This window comes from Kogia breviceps, chromosome 8, assembly GCF_026419965.1.
Source record: "Kogia breviceps isolate mKogBre1 chromosome 8, mKogBre1 haplotype 1, whole genome shotgun sequence".
NCBI lineage: Eukaryota > Metazoa > Chordata > Mammalia > Artiodactyla > Physeteridae > Kogia > Kogia breviceps.
Window position 1 is genome coordinate 9,454,026 of NC_081317.1, and position 17,667 is coordinate 9,471,692.

The 17,667-nt window shown below is 40.8% G+C and overlaps 1 protein-coding gene across 6 annotated transcripts in view; it reads right to left on the reverse strand.

Moving 5' to 3' along the window:
* Positions 1–997: 997 nt before the first annotated feature.
* The window catches only part of PBX3 (PBX homeobox 3), a 229,881-nt gene continuing 213,211 nt past the window's right edge, over positions 998–17,667 (reverse strand). For 5 of the 6 annotated variants that reach the window (XM_059073114.2, XM_067040719.1, XM_059073116.2 and 2 more), the window contains 4 exons: positions 7,448–7,613; positions 6,091–6,203; positions 5,213–5,302; positions 998–2,520 (listed from right to left, as the gene is read on the reverse strand). In XM_059073114.2, the coding sequence (XP_058929097.1) occupies positions 2,428–2,520; positions 5,213–5,302; positions 6,091–6,203; positions 7,448–7,613 (462 nt within the window). In that variant the 3' untranslated portion in view covers positions 998–2,427. The remainder of the gene's footprint in view (positions 2,521–5,212; positions 5,303–6,090; positions 6,204–7,447; positions 7,614–17,667) is intronic. The other variant, XM_059073115.2, reaches the window with a different exon arrangement.

The window sequence follows — 17,667 nt, forward strand, 5'->3', positions numbered from 1 at the left end:
GCAAGTAACTACTTAAGCCATGGGAGAGATTCCTACAGGCAGGCTGAGAGCCCGTGTGAGGGAGGAGAGCTTTGGAGGGCAATCTATTTTATAAAGTGTAACTGCCTCAAGATTAATGGGAATGGTGGCCCTAGACTTTGTTTTACCAACTGAGGTAGTAAAACAGTTGTATTTATCAGAGACAATTTGCTGCAACTGATTAACATTAATCTGATTTCCTGTGAGTCAATTTCCTCGAGATACAGTAAACAGGCCAATTACCTGCTATTGACTTCTTTTATTACAAAGATTTAGATATTAGCAACAGATGTACATGTAAATACATGGAGTTGCTGACAATGTGAATAAAACGAAAACAATGTTTAATCTGGTTAAACGATTTCTGGTTGGTCTTACGTTTTATAAGTTTAGTTTTCAAAGGTGTGTTATGAGAAGTTGTGGCTTTTTGGTTTTTTTATGGCCTTGGAAGCTAGCTCACTCTTTTGGGACAAACTTTTGCTTGTTCTTAACCCATATCTCACAGAAGTTATGAAAGCAAGGAAGTGAATGTGACAAGACTGATAATTATTTAAAAATTACCAAACAGGTCTTTCCATCCAACAGATGCTGGATGCATCATTAAGTCAGGAGAGTGTCAGCTCCAAGGACACACACAGACCTGGGTTCCAAGCGTGGCCCTTGTTGTCCTAGGTCTTTCACCTTGTGGCATCTACTTTTATGAACTTCAGTTTCCTAATCTGTGAAAATGGGGATGATATTTTCCTTGTGGTATTCTTAGAGCGTAAGTATCAAGTGAGGACATGTGACGGTGGTCCAGGAGCTTGCTGGGAGCCTGCAGAAAGTGTAGTCAGCCACTCTCAGCCTCACCTTTGTTTCTGAGTCCCTCTCTGACCTGCCACACGTTTGTTTACATGTTCAGGCTGACTTCTGGGCAGGCCTTCTCCTCTGCCTGCACTGACTGGCTCACCAGGTGGGGTAAGAAATTGCAGCAACATTTAATCATGAAAGCAAAAAGTTTATTCATGTTTGAAACTACATATAACTACCACGAGGAAGACTTTTTCAATCCAGTTAGAAAGGAACACGAAACGTTTTTAATACATTAGAATCACTGCCACAAATTATTTTCATGACTCAATCAGTTTCAGAATCGCATACAATACAAAAAGAGAGAAAGGAGAAGGGGCCCCATTACACAGGGTGAAATATACAGTACTGAATACTGAAATCTGAATGCATCACAATTAGTCATCGCTTTTTTTTTTTTTTTTTTGCATGGATTAGTAACAAGATGAAGAACATTCAAAATGTTTCTCAGTATTTACAACAGTTTTACTGATCCTGTGTTAATTTAAGACCCAATGTTTCCACTCTTGGTTTTTTAAAAGTTGCAAATGCAACCCTGATTTTTCTTTTAAAAGATTACAATGTACATTACATTTTATGAAGGGAAACAAAGAGTTAATTACAAGATGCAAAAAGATAAGAAAGAGACAAACTACAGCGTGAGTATTGTTCAGAGGTAGTAAGTGAGCACTCTAAGCTACAGAACATGTTGAAATTCTATTGGTTTGTATGAGTTCGCATGAGGTAATAAAGCTGTGTTTTGATTGGTGAGATGTATAAATACTCTTTTGCTACACTATATACAACACTCCAGAGAGCAGGGCCTTTGTGAATGCCCAGAGGACGTAGCAAACCTTGACAAGTCTGTGCAGCACCCCGTGCACACCATAAAACCCCAGACGGATCTCGTGGTCATCTCTATCAGCAGCAAGTATCTTCAGCTCTCAAAACAATCTGGATCCATAATTTAATTACCGAGCAGACTCTGGGCACTGGTGCTTTCAGAGAGAGAAAAGATGCTACCGGTCTCTGATCTAATTATAACATAAGAGATCGAAACCCAAGTATGACGAGGAAGATTCTTAAACACAACCATCATTAACAGGTAGCCAAACAGCTCCTTTATTCCAACTCCATTAGTGATATGAAAGAAGGACAATCAAAGTCTGCAATGGAAATATGCAAGAAGTTCAATTTAGGTGAGGTGAGTCTTTGTATCTGCTTTAGTTATTGAGGTTTAGCATATATTGTACTTTTTACCCTTAAGGCCAAGTAATTGGCAAGTGAGAAACCATTAATGTAAAATATTGATAATAAATTATGATAAAATAGCTATAGGACTGTCAACAATGTTAAATCTTGGCCTAATTGGATAAAGTGCTTTTTTAACATTGTGTGTTTTTAAGTATAAATACAAATGATTATGATTCCTTAAAAAACAGATTTACCAAGTTCTCTAATAAGACAAGGTTTTACAGTAAAGCTGTAGATGGTGGGCTACAAAAACGCTTTCCTTTTCCTCCTATTGCTCTGAATGCACTTATCAAGGCATGTCAGCTCAGGGAAAAGTGTTGCCAGAGATTAGTTAGAGGTATCAGAGTGCACACTTCCTGGGCCTTCTGTAGGAGAAGTCACAGAAGATGGAGTTGTTGCGTCCTGCCAGCCTCCATTAGCCTGAAAGGAGAAGCACAGTTCAACGGGTGCACGTCTACATATTAATTCTCCTCCCCAATTGAAAATACCCCGATGACAACATGAGAGCAAAGATGCATTAGCAAAATGTATTTTCTAAACCCACTTTGGCAGGAGTTTGAAGCATGTGTTAAAGTGGGATTAAATGCATGTAAAACAAATCCATCCTACCAAGTAAAGACTTGGCAATAAATCAGCACGCTGAAGGAGGGCTTCAGCTGGTCTCAAGCTGGCATGGAGCTCGGCCTTTGATTTGCTGATAAAAATCAAGTGACTTGAAAAAAAATCTTATAAGAAGCGAGCAGTGGAGAAGCTCAATGCAATGCTTTGGCAAGACCTTGGGCTCCACAAAGTATAAACTTTAACCCAGCTTAATCCTCGTTTCCATAGAGAAGAAGCCCCTCCACCCCCACCGTCCCCTTTTCTATACAAGACTGACAGCCAGCTACTATAACCCTTGGAAAATGAAGGCCAGAATTTCCCTCCAAATAGATCTTGCAGAATGAAAATGCATGAACTGTGGAGGAGCACACACTATTCAAATCTGGATTCCAATTATCTGTAACTGGGGCTCCTATTCAGGATGTTGCTACGGCTCTTCACATGCCACTGGCCCTTCCTGCCTCAGACCTGCATCCGCAGTAACAGTCCTCAGAAACAAATTTGCCTTATGTCTTGGCCTATAGAGGCAATTGCTGAAATCAATGTCTGATCAGATTTCTGCTGTGGCAGACAGCTTGTCGCTACATATTTTTATGTCAGTCAAGAAGAGGGAGGTGCCGGGCTTGTGAGTTGGGGAACACTGAGTGGAAGTGACGGGGCGGGCCCTTCTGGATAGAAGGCGAGGGTGAGCTCCCTGCCACCCAGTGCCTGCGGCACAGACCAGCCTCGTGCTGTGCCGCCCCCAGACCTAGACCTCCCACACCAGTGCCAGTGAGAGGCAGAAGGTCCCCCTGACTCCCTCACATCCATTTGCAACTTGTTCTACGAGTCCATCCTGCGCCGCTAGGCTACTGAGATTCCTTGCCCAGCCTTGGGCTGGGAATTTTTCCCTCTCCCAATACGCTGTTCTCAGGGAACCCTGTCTGCGGCTTGACTGCACAGTCCTGCATATAAAGCACCTTTCCTTCCCCTAGGTCTACAGAGAAATGGTGGGGAGGGGGGAGAGAGAGGGACCAAACAACCACACAGAGATGACCAGAGCCAAAGGGAGAAGGATTTTCCAGGCTTTAGGTGTATCAAATCCAGGTTAGGAAAAAAATAAAGCTATGGCGGTTGATCTTCAAAACCTCAGCTGCGCAGGTTGGATGGTGACAAGCACGTGTGTGTTTGTGTGGACTCAAAGAAATCCTCTCCTCTGTCTAATAGGTAAGCTGTTCTCACCCCTCAGGTATGAAAATCTACTTAGAAAAACTCTTACGCAGATACAAGTCTAAAGATATTCCATCTGAAGTAAACATCATTCCTCTTTTATCCAAATTTATAAACAACAATTGTACAATATTTTTACCCAGCGTGGCAGCTGGAGGAGAGGTTGTCAGCAAGCATTCTTTTTTTCAAAATAAATTAATCCTTACTCTGGTGGTTTGAGATTATGCACTGTATTATACAACAGCGCCTTATCAAGCCTCATCAGCGAAGATGGAATTCATGTCTGTAAAAGGCTGCAGGCAATCACAGTTTCATATTTTATCATGTTGATAAGGATATCGCACATCCTCTGAAGCATTTCAAAACACTTAAATGAAAAAGGAGAAATGCAACTAAAAGGCTTTTTATATGGTTTGTTGTGGGTTATTACGAGTTATTTATAAACCCAAAAAGAAAGATTTGACATTTCAAATGTAAAAGATTTGAGTATTTAATGGTCCTGTTTTCCTTTTACAATTGAACATCCTCGATCACTTTTTAAATCATTAATATTTACTCTCATAGAAAGCTAGGCCCCCAAAAGGGAGACTTCTGTCTGTTTTCTCTCTGACTCTACTACCATGTGTTGGGCGGTTCATTTCCTCCCTAGTCTGGAGTCCCAGATTCTGTACACCACGGTACCCTCGGGACCCAGTCCCCGCAGTTCCCCTTTAGGTGCTGTGCCTTTGCTATTTTCCATCCATGTCAGGGTGGGGGGGAAAGTGAAGTTTTGGTCAATTGGTTACTAAAGTTGAAATTACTTCCTCCGCACTTAACAACTGAGAGGCCATGGAAAATGCTGAACGTGTTTTGCATCCCACATTGACAATACGGCAAGTTACTCTTAAGAACAGGAGTCTTTGTTTAGCTTGGTTTGTTGATCTGTCTGGGGCCCTCCTCCCCTTCACCTGAGCTGTGTTTGGGAATTTTTCCTGCTGCTCGAGTCTAAGATAAATGACCTGTTTTTCACCATCTCCCTGGAACACAGCACGGCCAGTGGGAGATGGCCTATTAATGCGCTGATGCTTAAGTCTCTATTGATGACAGAATGCCAGCCACCCTGGGCCTCTGTGAGGACTTCTAATGGCATGAAGGTAACATCAGCGTTTAGGTTCATAAAATAAAAGTACACTAAAAATGCTGCCTTCCCCACCTGCCAAAAAGATGAGAAGCCAAGTAAAATGGCCATTAATTTATTTATTAGCCACTGTTTACCTGACGCTGTTCCTACAGCTCTTCAAACCTGGTTCCCCAGAGTACTCACGTTTAAATTATGTGGACTGTACAGTGAGTTTCCTCCAAGGCCATCACTGTAGCCTCCCGTCTGATTGATAACATGACGGAGGGTATCCACCTAGAAGTGAGACAAAACAAAATTCAGCATCCCAAATCTATTAAAGCATCATTACTTACAAAAGGAAACAATTTGAATTACGTGTGCCACGAGGGTTTAGCATCTTGAATGAAAGACAAATTTATCAATCAAATGTGACTGGCAGAATTTCAACAATTCTTTGCATATTTAAACTTGCACATCTTTGTTTTTCATGCCAGCCAAACAACAACATCTTCATGGCCATGCAAACTTTGCATCTACAGCAGCCAAATGAGCATGGCTGTGGGTGAAACTACTTATAAATATGTATACCGGCTCTCCCTCTCACACGCGCACATGCACACACACTCCCATGTGCATAAAAACAAGTAGCTACTTTCCAGTAAGAGGATGAGAAAAAGAGGTGAACCTGGAATATACTTTAAGAACTCAGGTTTTTGTATTCTGACTTAAAAAAAAAAATACAGAAATGAAACAGAGTAATATATTTTAAAAGCATACACACACTGGCACACACAATTTTTCTGTTCTGTTTTGTTACAAAAGTAACAAAAGTAACCCAACCCCTCTCCATGAGCTCAAGCCAGAGCCGAATGCATTCACAAAGTTTATCAGGTTTGAATCATCCCAAGTCACTGTTCACTTGACTTCTCATTAAATTAAATGGGGGGGCAGGTGGTAACGTCCGGAAGCACCCAGCACAGGGTCTGCACGGTGTGCAGACCACTTCCATGGGTTGAGAGTCAGGAGTTTTGAGCCCAAACCCTACCCTGCCAGAAAGGCCCCAGCGGGGGCATTTCTCCTACCTGTGACTGCACATTGGCTCCGACTTGGGACCCTTGGTAAGAATCCCCATTCAGACTCTGCATGTTCATGAACATGTCCCCAGAATTTGGGAGGTTAAAAGAACCAGAAGAACCTGGAAAGGAAAGAGTTAAGTAGCTGAATAACAGAGAGCTACACACAAAATCCTCAAAGACCTAGAGGCAGGGAAAGGAGAAAAGGTACAGAAGGGAAAGGTTGTGTGTACAACATAAAGCATTTCTAGATCTAAGAGGATGCAGAATAACTCCAAGGAGTTAGGTCCTGTGATTCATTTTGCATCTAGGAAAGTCCTACATCAATGGGGAAGCCCAAATATGAAAGAAAGAGAGAATCAAAACAAACAGAAAAACACCCAGCAGCTGGCCTGGAACCATCCCCTTGTTTTCATTTATTTCCAGGACGTGGTCATTAAGTGAGCTCTTCACCATCATTAACTGTCATGGTGGACAATTACCCAGAGAAGAAACATTTTTCTGAAGCTCTTTCTAAGCCACATGCTCTGCCTAACTTTCATCAGTTTCCACGCTCCATTAAAAAGAACTTGGGGGGTTGGGGGAAGAAGACAACAAAACAAAACAAACAAAAAACCCCTCACTTTCTGAATTTTTAAAGATATATTTAAACTATCTCCTAAGAAAAGTCCCTTGAATTGCTTCTCAAGTCCATCTGTTTGGACTAGCCGCACATCTTTCGTTGCTACTCAAGTTCCCTCTAATTTTAAGATGTTTCCAACTCCATCAAAAAATGCCACATAAAATCTGGCCAAAATGTATTGTATGAGCAGCCAAGATATTGCATCCATGTGTTAAGTACCATACCCCTCAGGGCTAACCACGTCCTGATAAGCTAACCACATGCTGAGCCTACCAAGTCAGCACAGGTGCTAAGGAGATGTAAGGACAGCAGACTCGACTCTGCAGCTACATCAGGCAGAAAGCCCTGCTGTCCTAACCCCAACATACCAGCTTCATTACTCACAGCAACAGGTAAATTTCCCACTTCTATTTCACTCGTTCTCTGACAGACCACTATTGATTTTAAAATGACACATGGAGCAATATAGTTAAAATAATCGTTAGTGATAGCACTTTGCTTAATGCTAAGTGTGAAAGTTCCAGAATCTAACAGTACGGAGTGGCACTCACTGTGAACAGTGGGTTGACAGGCTCTGGCCATCTACTCATTCACCCACCCCAAGAACAAGTCTGCATTTTAATATAAATCTGCCTTTATAAGTCCACTGTGTCCCCAGTATGGCTCTTGTTTCCTGGTCTGTGGGACAGGGCTTTGTGGCATAAGGCTGCCTGAGCTGAGTAGGAAGCGAATGCCCGTACGCACCAGAATTTGGCGTGGTGGGCGAGTTGGTCTGGTTGTTCTGCACGGCTGCGGCCACTGCGTGTGCAGCTGTCACGGCTGTCTTTGCAGCGTAGAGATTGGCTTCTTCCTGAAACTTGCCGATATTCTTCTTGTACCTGATTCGTTTGTTGCCAAACCAGTTGGATACCTACAAATCACAGGGCTATGAGTAAGGGGACGCGAGGTTCAAAGAGAGGAACAAAAAATCAAACTTCCAATAATAACTGTAGGACACCAAAGGGAGACCTTGGAAGACACTCAATTCCTAGCCTGTGACCACATCCTGGGGATGATGCAGAATGGTGCAGAGGCTCACTTGCTCTTTTGGCAAACCTCTCAGCACTCTTGGAATAAGACCACTTCTTGGAGTTGGCCCCAGTAACACTAAAATAGCTGGGAGCACTGTTCATAAAAAACAGTCAGTTGGTGTATATACCAATTAATACATAAATGACTAGTCCCCTGAAAAGGAGCTGAAAAACGAAAGGAAACATTTGTTAAGTTAGGTAAATAATAAGAAATGCTTGTGAAAGAATGACTTATTCTTTTGGGGTCTGGAACAATTTTGGCAGCTGTACAGTAAAATCATGTTTGGCGTGCTAAAAAGAGTAACATCCATTAATAATGGATGAAAAACCCCTTTGTCTCCTGCCTTAGAAGATACTGTATGTCTGCCAAGATGGCTGCTCAAGTTGTGCCAGTTAACATGGGAGAAGGTCACAATGTGAAAACTCAAGCAATTCCAATAAGGTCAAATGCAAATACAGAATCAGTGGCTGATTTCATCAGGTAGAACATACTCATTTCTTTTGCAAACTACTTATGATGTCAACCAGTGCAAATGGAAGAGATTTCTAAGGAGGCTCTTGGCAACAGGCAGATTTCACCACATTTCGTTGACAGCGAAACTTCAGCCCAAGACTCGACTCCCTGCCTATAGTTACATTGAGTGTTCAGGCACCTGGGAGCTGAGCTATATAAAGAAGAAGCTAAAACCCACACAGCAATTTATGAATAGGTACCCACTTGCTGTATAAAAGGCTCTGACCTCTCTTTTGTTAAAGTAACAGTTTAAAAACACTTTTTAATAATTTCTTAATAATGTGTCAAAGGGGCATGTTGCTGTGGTATCAGGTGGGGTGGGTCACTGTTTCATCCTGAACAGCTATTTAGGGACCCCTGAGGGAAAATAAGGAGTGGTATAAGCCCTCCAACCCAATTTACACCAATGGGCATGCTAGTTGACCATCTCTGCCAAGTCTTTAATTGCTTTGGAAATAGAACTCTCATTCTTCAAACTATGGCACTCATCCGTTCGGGGAAAGCTAGAGAGCCCCAGCAAGGGAGCCACATGAGGAAGGCAATGTTGGCCTGCAGCAGCCCATACACTGTCCCATCCTGGTTGGGGGGGGGGGTCACTGTGTGCACGTATGTGCCACACACACAGGCCAGCACACTAGCTGAAGACCTGTGCAGCCACCATGAACACAGGTTCAGACAGCAACAAGTCAAAACTTATCAGGAAGCAAATATGCTGCAGATCAGGCCTTCCTAGCCGTTTCTGTTCCACTATCATCCCCCTAACTCAACTCGCCGACCCAATGAACGATTAGACGTGCCCCTTCCTTCTTTCATTTCAAATAGTGGTGGTAAGAGTAACTATTTAATGAGCATCTCCTTTGCACCGAGCATTACACAGAGCCCTTTGCATACATTTTCTCATGTAACAATCTTAATCTCAAGGACTAGGTGATTGATTGAGGTGGTCACAGGCAAAACACCTGTCCCAAATACAATGGCCTCCTCTCTCCGTAACTTGTTTGACCTCTCAGCAGCATCTGATACTTGTAATTACTCCCCCCCCACCACCTCGGGCTCCTTCTTAAAGGGCTTTCTTTGCATGGTTTCTGTGACATTATGCTCCTGCTTCTCCTTCCCTGACACACGTGTGTGTGTGTGTGCGCGTGCGCGCGCGCACTGAGCAATCTTATCTCTATTAACGATTTCAACCATTGTCTCTGTGAATGACTCCCAGATTTCCATCTCTATCCCTAACTTCTATGAAGAATTTCAGTTCTCAATTTTTAAGACATTTCCTTAGAAATGTTCTGCCACAACCTGCAACTCAACAGGTCTAAAAGAGAATTCATGTGTCCTTTAAATCTGCGCCTCCTTCTCCATTTTCTCTTCAGGTTCATGGCATCTCCACCGCCAGAGACGTGGTATTCGCCACATCACAAAGTCCCGGATTCCACCGTTGGATAGTTCTGATGGATACACAGCTCTCTATTCAGAACTAAGATCCGGTTCCCTTCCATTTCCACTCATGGGCCTTAGTTCCAACATCTAGGCTGTCACAATGTCAGGCTCTCAAACAGCCCTGAGGGACCCAACTCCACTCTGCCATCGGCCTCCTCTGCCCTCCCTTCTCTCTGCCCCATGTGCTTGGGGCAGGTGCGTGGCATAACTGTGTGGCACGTGGTGGGGGAGGAAGAGTCAGGAGGGCACACAGGTGAGGAGGTGAGGAGGACCTAAGCCCGGCAGAACAGGAGTCGTGGAGAGGGCGGAGGTCATGGAAGAGGTAGAATAGGCAGAATTTGGCCACTGACTCACTGTGGAGGCCAGGGGAGAGGGAGAAGCCGAGATGATGCTGATGTGGGGCCAGGCCTCCAGGAGCATGGAGGCCGATGCTCTGGCAGGGCTTTCCGCACCAGGAGAAGGCAGCCTCAGTGACTATTAGGACCCATTCCCAGACCAGAAATATACGACTCTAAAAATAAAAGTTCTGAATTAAGACTGTAAAATGACCCCAAAGGCATTCGCTCTGGTTATGCTTGTTAAAGCAAGTTCTCATAGCCCCCAACTCACTTGTCACAAGCATGTCCTCAGCTCAGGACGCAGACCTAGCGAGCCAGCTCACAAAAACAACCTTCAGTGTATATCACTCTAGCTTGTCTGATTAAGACTATCAGGCCTCTGAAAGTTAAATATTGAATGTATCTATAGCGCAAAGGGAGATATTCCTGGTTGAGAGGGCATTTGGAATTTCTTAAGCATAATTAATGAAAATTCCCCAACTCTGAATTTAGCAAGAAAGGCCCATCTTAGAATTCTCTTCTTCTAAACAATTCTCTGTTGGATTCTGTACTTTGTAGTTAATATTACCTTGACAATCAGAGAAGCTATAATACATTAATGAAACCTAGCCTGGAAAATCTGATTACAGCTTTATTAACGGTTTCACAATTGAGGAACCTCTATACCATCAAAGGTCTCATCTCCAGATATGTAAGAATTCTCTGTTTATGCATACCCCTGGACCAATCAAACAACAGTCATCACTAATAAAGGTTTATTTAGTTCTCACAGTAAAATTTTAATATCACCAGCAGCCTGGGGAAGCTTTAGCAAGTGGATTTGCTTGACATCAGATCGTTTCTATTCTGCTAGTCCCGATACTTCTTAATCTTTAATATCAAGGCAATTAAAATTAATGGCCACTCAACCGAAGCTACTGTGGGCAGTGTTTCCTTGACATCAATTGTTTGATGGGATTACCTAGAGGTTAAACTAACAAGCAAGGTTTAATTGGAAGCAATGAAAGAAGCAGTGATCATACCTTATGTTTAACCTGCATAACCACATCTAAATGAATATCTAAAACTGTTAAACTATTTCTCAAATTAAAATATGCACGTCACATTCTGATGTCACAGATTTGGATATTGCAGCAATCAGCTATTAAGACCACACTGCTGCAACTGCGATCGGTGTAATTAATGTATAAAGTGACACCGAAGTTCAGGAGTTTTTTTCACATTTCAAAATCAGATGGATACAATTGCAAAAGTCACCCAGCTGGAAGCACCAAAAGCTGCAGAGCACATGTGGCCCTCTCCTACACAGGGCTCACAGTGGAGCCAGGCTGTACACACTGGCTCAAAGGAGAGCAGAGCTTGCTCTCTCTCTGAACTGGAATGGTCTGTACACTGGTCCCAGAATAGAAACACAAAGAGAAAATTGGTGGAGAAAAAGGGAATATACTGTCCTGTGCTTCTCTTTTGAGCCACATATCAAGGATTCATGACTCTGGACTGTGCAGAAGGCAAAGGGCCAGGCAAGAATTTTAAGATCAGTTAAAAACGAGAATAAAAACACAAGTACTCTCCTCCTCCTACTGACGTTCATTGCTACCAGCTCCCAGACTGTACGCCTTTTTGGCAATCAGGGAAATGAGTAGTGAACATTTTGCAGGCTGGTGATTTTCTGGAGCCCTTCTGCAAGGCCAAGAAGTGGCTGGAAAAGCTTCTGTTCTCTCCCAATTACTACAGCCATGCATTTCCCCTGACTCAATTCAGCTGCAGACTGCCAACTGCCTTTAAAAAGTAAAATGTTTTTCTTTCTTTCTTTTTAAAAAATATTTTACTGAAGTATAATTGATTTACAATGTTGTGTTAATTTCTGCTGTACAGCAAAGTGATTCAGTCATACATACATATATACATATATAAATTCTTTCTCATATTCTTTTCTATTATGGTTCATTATGGTTCCAATATAATTCCCTGTGCTATACAGTAGGACCTTGTTGTTTATATATACTCGTTTGCATCTGCTGATCCCAAACTCCCAATCCTTCCCTCCCTAACCCCTCCTCCCCCTTGGCAACCACAAGTCTGTTCTCTTCATCTATGAGTCTGCTTCTGTTTCAGAGATATGTTCATTTGTGTCATATTTTAGATTCCACATATAAGTGATACCATATGGTATTTGTCTTTCTCTTTCTGACTTTGCTTAGTATGGTAATCTCTAGGTCCATCCATATTGCTGCAAATGGCATTATTTCACTCTTTCTTATGGCTGAGTAATATTCCATTGTATATATACACACCACATCTTTATCCATTCATCTGTTGATGGACATTTATGTTGTTTCCATGTCTTGGCTATTGTCAATAGTGCTGCTATGAACATAGGGGTGCATGTATCTTTTTGAATTATAGTTTTGTCTGGGTACATGCCCAGAAATGGGACTGCTGTATCATATGGTAACACTGTTTTTATTTTTTTGAGGAACCTCCATACTGTTTTCCATAGTGGCTGCACCAATTTACATTCCCACCAACAGTGTAAGAGGGTTCCCTTTTCTCTACACCCTCTCCAACATTTGTTATTTGTAGACTTTTTAATGATGGTCATTCTGACCAGTGTGAGGTGGTACCTCATTATAGTTTTGATTTGCATTTCTTTAATAATTAGCAATGATGAGCATCTTTTCATGTGCCTGTGGACCATCCATATGCCTTCTTTGGAGAAATGTCTGTTAAGGTCTTCTGCCCATTTTTCAATTGGGTTGTTTTTTTGTTATTGAGTTGTATGAGCTGGTTGTATATTTTGGAAATTAAGCCCTTGTCAGTCACATCACACACTAACAAGGAAATATCAGAAAGGGAATGTAAACAAATAATCCCTTTAAAAATCACATCAAAAACAAAAAAACAAAAAACAAAACCAGGTATAAACCTGACCAAGGAGGTTAAAAATTTATATGCTGAGAACCACAAAACATTAATAAAGGAAACTGACAATGACTCAAAGAAATGGAAAGATATCCCATGCTCTTGGATTGGAAGAATTAATATTGTTAAAACAGCGTACTACCCAAGGCGATCTACAGATTTAATGTGATCCCTATCAGATTACCCATGACATTTTTCACAGAACTAGAACAAATAATCCTAACATTTATATGGAACCATAAAAGACCCAGAATTTCCAAAGCAATCTGTAGGAAAAAGAACAAAGCAGGAGGCATAACCCTCCCAGACTTCAGACAATACTGTTGTCTACAAAGCTACAGTAATCAAAACAGCGTGGTACTGGCACAACAACAGACATATGGGTCAGTGGAATAGACTGGAGAGCCCAGAAATGAAGCCACACATCTACGGACAATTAATCTTCAACAAAGGAGGCAAGAATATACAATGGGGAAAAGACAGTCTCTTTAGCAAGTGGTGGTGGGAAAGTTGGACAGCCACATGTAAATCAATGAAGTTAGAACACACCCTCACACCATACACAAAAATAAACTCAAAATGGCTTAAAGACTTAAATATAAGACATGATACCATAAAACTCCTAGAAGAGAACATAGGCAAAACTTTCTTTGACATAAATAGTACCAGTGTTTTCTTAGGTCACTCTCCGAAGGCAACAGAAAGAAAAACAAAAATAAACAAATGGGACCTAATTAGCAAAAATAAATAAACAAATGGGACCTAATCAAACCTATAAGCTTTTGCACAGCAAAGGAAACAATAAACAAAAGGAAAAGATAACCTACGGACTGGGAAAAAGTAAAATGTTTTTAAATGTGGAATCTAAAAGAGACAATCTCAGAGAAGCTCCTGGAGGTTACCAGGAGTTGATTAGAGCTAATAATACTGTATCACATACTTGAATTTTGCTAAAAGAGTACATCTTAAATGTTCTCACTAGGAAAAAGAAATGTTAACTATGTGATGGGATGAAGGTGGTAACTAACACTGTGCAGTAATTATTTGGCAATTTTAAAATGTATCATATCAACATGTTGTATACATTAAACAATGTTATGTTTCAGTTATATCTCAATAAAGCTGGGGAAAAAAGTGAAAATGTTTTCCAAATATGTAACTAAATTCAACTTTTGTGTCACTTTTTTACCTCTTTCAAAATGATACCCAGAACCTTCTACTCACTTAGAATCTTTAACTGAGGCAGATGCATCAGATATGGGCAGTATCACATGATGGGTAAATGCTTGGTATTCAGCGTCTGGTTTCAAATCCACACTGCCATTTACTATGAGTGACCCTGGGCAGATTATTTTAGTACTTTATATTACTCTCATATACAGTGAGAACAATAAGAGTAGCAATGTATCTTCCTCATAGAAATGTTAGGAACATTGATGATTTTGGCCCATAGTGATTACCTGATATTATTAGCTATCACTACCATCTGTATTTTATCAATGAAGAATCAAGAGATCCAGACTATACACAAGTGACCCAAAATCATACAGTGAAGTGTGACATATCCATACTTCAACCCCAGGACACCCCATCAATTTTTTTTCCTTTTTTACAATGAACTGGGATATGGTTATTAAGTATCTGTTATGACCAGTGCTATAGTAGGTGCCATGGGGAGATGAAAACACAAACAGGTACCTCTACCTGCCTAGAATTTACAATTTGGTTATAAAAACAATGCTAGACACTCAAAATAATTAACAAAAATTGCAGGATGGTGATGATGACACACCAAGCTGTACAGAATAGACTATAAGTACACAAGGAATTTGGAAGGAGAGAAGTCCCAGCAGATCTGGGAAATCAAAGAATTCAGAGGTAAGGTGAAACCTGAACTGGACTTCAGCTTCAATTCAATTCAACAGTATTTTTATTGAGACTCCGTATTTCAGAGGTACAAAGCTCTAGAAGCTCTGTTGACACAAGCCAAACACATAAGCCACTGCCTCCCTCTACCTGGACCTCTCCAAGATTCCAGAGACTCATTCTACTTTCTAACTTAACTCCCTTTTTCCTTAACTTCTGAACCCCTCTTTTATAGTGAAAGAGAAAGGAGAAACCATTCTAAAGGAAAAGAGGAAAGGGGAATCAAGGAGTGTTTCTGCAAGAGGTGATGTCTGGTGGAGGTCTAACAAGTGAGGCATATTTTCATTGTGGAGAACGAGGGAGCCGAGAGAGAGGGAGGAGGCATGGGTACCAGGCCTGAGGGACCTAAAGCACCTGAGGGACTGGCAGGCTCTGGCTAAGGTACAGGGAAAGGGAGAGTGCTCCAGGCAAGGGAAAGCCGGAAGAAGAGCTCTGCAGGTGATCTCACCACCTCCACCACGCCAGGGCTCACTAAGGGAGGGGAGCCTGAGATTTCTAGGAAGTACAGTGGGGGACGTTCCCGTGACGCCACCTGAGTCCAGGTGAGGCAGCCTTCCCATTTAGGTGCCTGTCCCGTGTCACACTTTTTGCTGGAATACTGCCTAAAAAAGTTGAAAAAAATCAGGTATCTGCTCACACATTTTTTTCTCCTTTGTACATTTTTTAAGTTGGCATCTACAATTTTTCACTGTAAGTTTATAGAGTTGTAAACAATGTTATTTCAGTATGTCATAAATGTTGACATTTTAAAATAAAATTGTAATGCTATTCTTTAAAATGTATCCAACCAAATATAAATAGCAAAGCAATTTGATACCCACTATCCATTTTAAAAGTATATAAACTCGTTTTTCTTTAAGTCAAAAATGCTGTGTTCTCGTTTGTTTTGGAAGCGCATTTCCATTTCATTTCCCTCCCATATTATCCTAATGCAATATACTTTTATGCTCTACAAAAGTAATATATGGAAATTGAAAATTTTAAACTCTTTTTATTTACTATAATTATAATGCTCTACATGTTTAACATATCCTTCTGGATTAAGCTATCATCACAGTTAGTCTAAAATTAATCAAAGCAATACCAATACTTATTTTGATAAATAATACTTATTTTGACCATCAAAGGTAAGGTTTTATCACACATGTATTTCTTTTTTTTTAATAGTTGAAACAACACTTTATTATTAAAAGTTCTATATTTATCAGCATTGAAATTCCCCCTTATGAAGTTACTGAGAGTACTTTGGAGGGGAACACTGATTTAATTCTGATTCACTAAATTATTTGTAAACTACTGAATACTGTGAACACATTCTTCAATACAGAATTAACACATGCATTTCTTAATCAGAGGCGTTCTGGGTTATAAAGTGCTGATTGAAAGAGGTTTGTTTATCACCAATATTTCACACAGTCCCTTGCTGGGAACCAGAGAGGGTCTCAGACTTTGGGGCAATGGGTGGGACTATCCATTTCCTAAACTGCGAAAAGGGAAAGTGGAAAAGGGGAAGAGGGAAAAGGACAGCCACATGAGCTAAGACCACAGCAGCTTTCTGAGGCAAGTGGATTTCAGGAAGGAGTACACACACACACACACACACACACACACACACACACACACACATAAGGAAAGCTGACCAGTGATAACCTTAAAACCATGCATGCCCTTGTACCTTCTGGAAAATCTTCAGCTACTTTGTGAAGCATGTGCACCTGAGTTCAAGACTGCTCCCTTAAGCGAGCAGGCTAATTCTGGTTGCATTAACTTCTTTGTATGAGTACATGTGGGAGCCCCTTGGATGGGGTGTATCTAGTAAAGACCTTCAGCTATAAAAACACGGCTCACTCAGGCAATCACAATGATGTGTCACAGTGACCTTTTGGAGCTCAACAAAGAACAAATTTGTCAGCTTCAGGAAATCAAAAACATTTAAAGAAATAAACAGAAAGGGGTAGATACAGTTTACTTATTATTTAGCATAACCTTTCCATAAAGTATGCCAGCAAATATGGATATACATACAGTTTGACTCAGCATTACTAAGAATTTATCTTGATGAAATATTTAGAGATATATGTGCAAAGAGATTCACCACAGTCCTGCTTACAACAGTAAAAAGAGAAGTTAATTTATAGCACATCTGTATAATGGAATATAATCACTGATTAAAAATGTTGAAGAAAACGATATGTGGGAAATATTCACAATATATTGTAAAGAGGAGGAAAGGGCTTTCTCTGCACACAGCATGAGAATTGGGGGGGGTTAAAAATACTTACACATAGACATACACAGGTGTGCACACGCAAACATATACATATACGTATGCATACAAAAAAAGTACTAGGACACATGTACCAATACATGATTATCTTTTAGAGTGGGTTTATAAGTAACTTCCAATTTTGTGTTTTTCTGTGTTTTCAAATACTATCCAAATTGATTTCAGATAAGCAAATACTGAGTTTTTTCTAATTAGAAAAAGGTACTTTTCAAAAAAAAAAAAAAAAAAGAAAAGAAAATGTACTTTTCAGTGAAAAAAGTAACCCATCTTCTTAAAAAAAAAAAAGCACTTGGAAGTCATTTAACAATCTTGCAGAGTATTACATGCCAGGCACTATGCTGGCCCACACAGCTGCAGGAATCAGCAATCCCAGTCCTGTATTCTCTCTGGAGGATGGGGTTGGCAGGTCTGAGAATTCTTGAAATAATTAAAATCAGACACTTTGTAAATCTCAAGCCACTAAAGTTTCC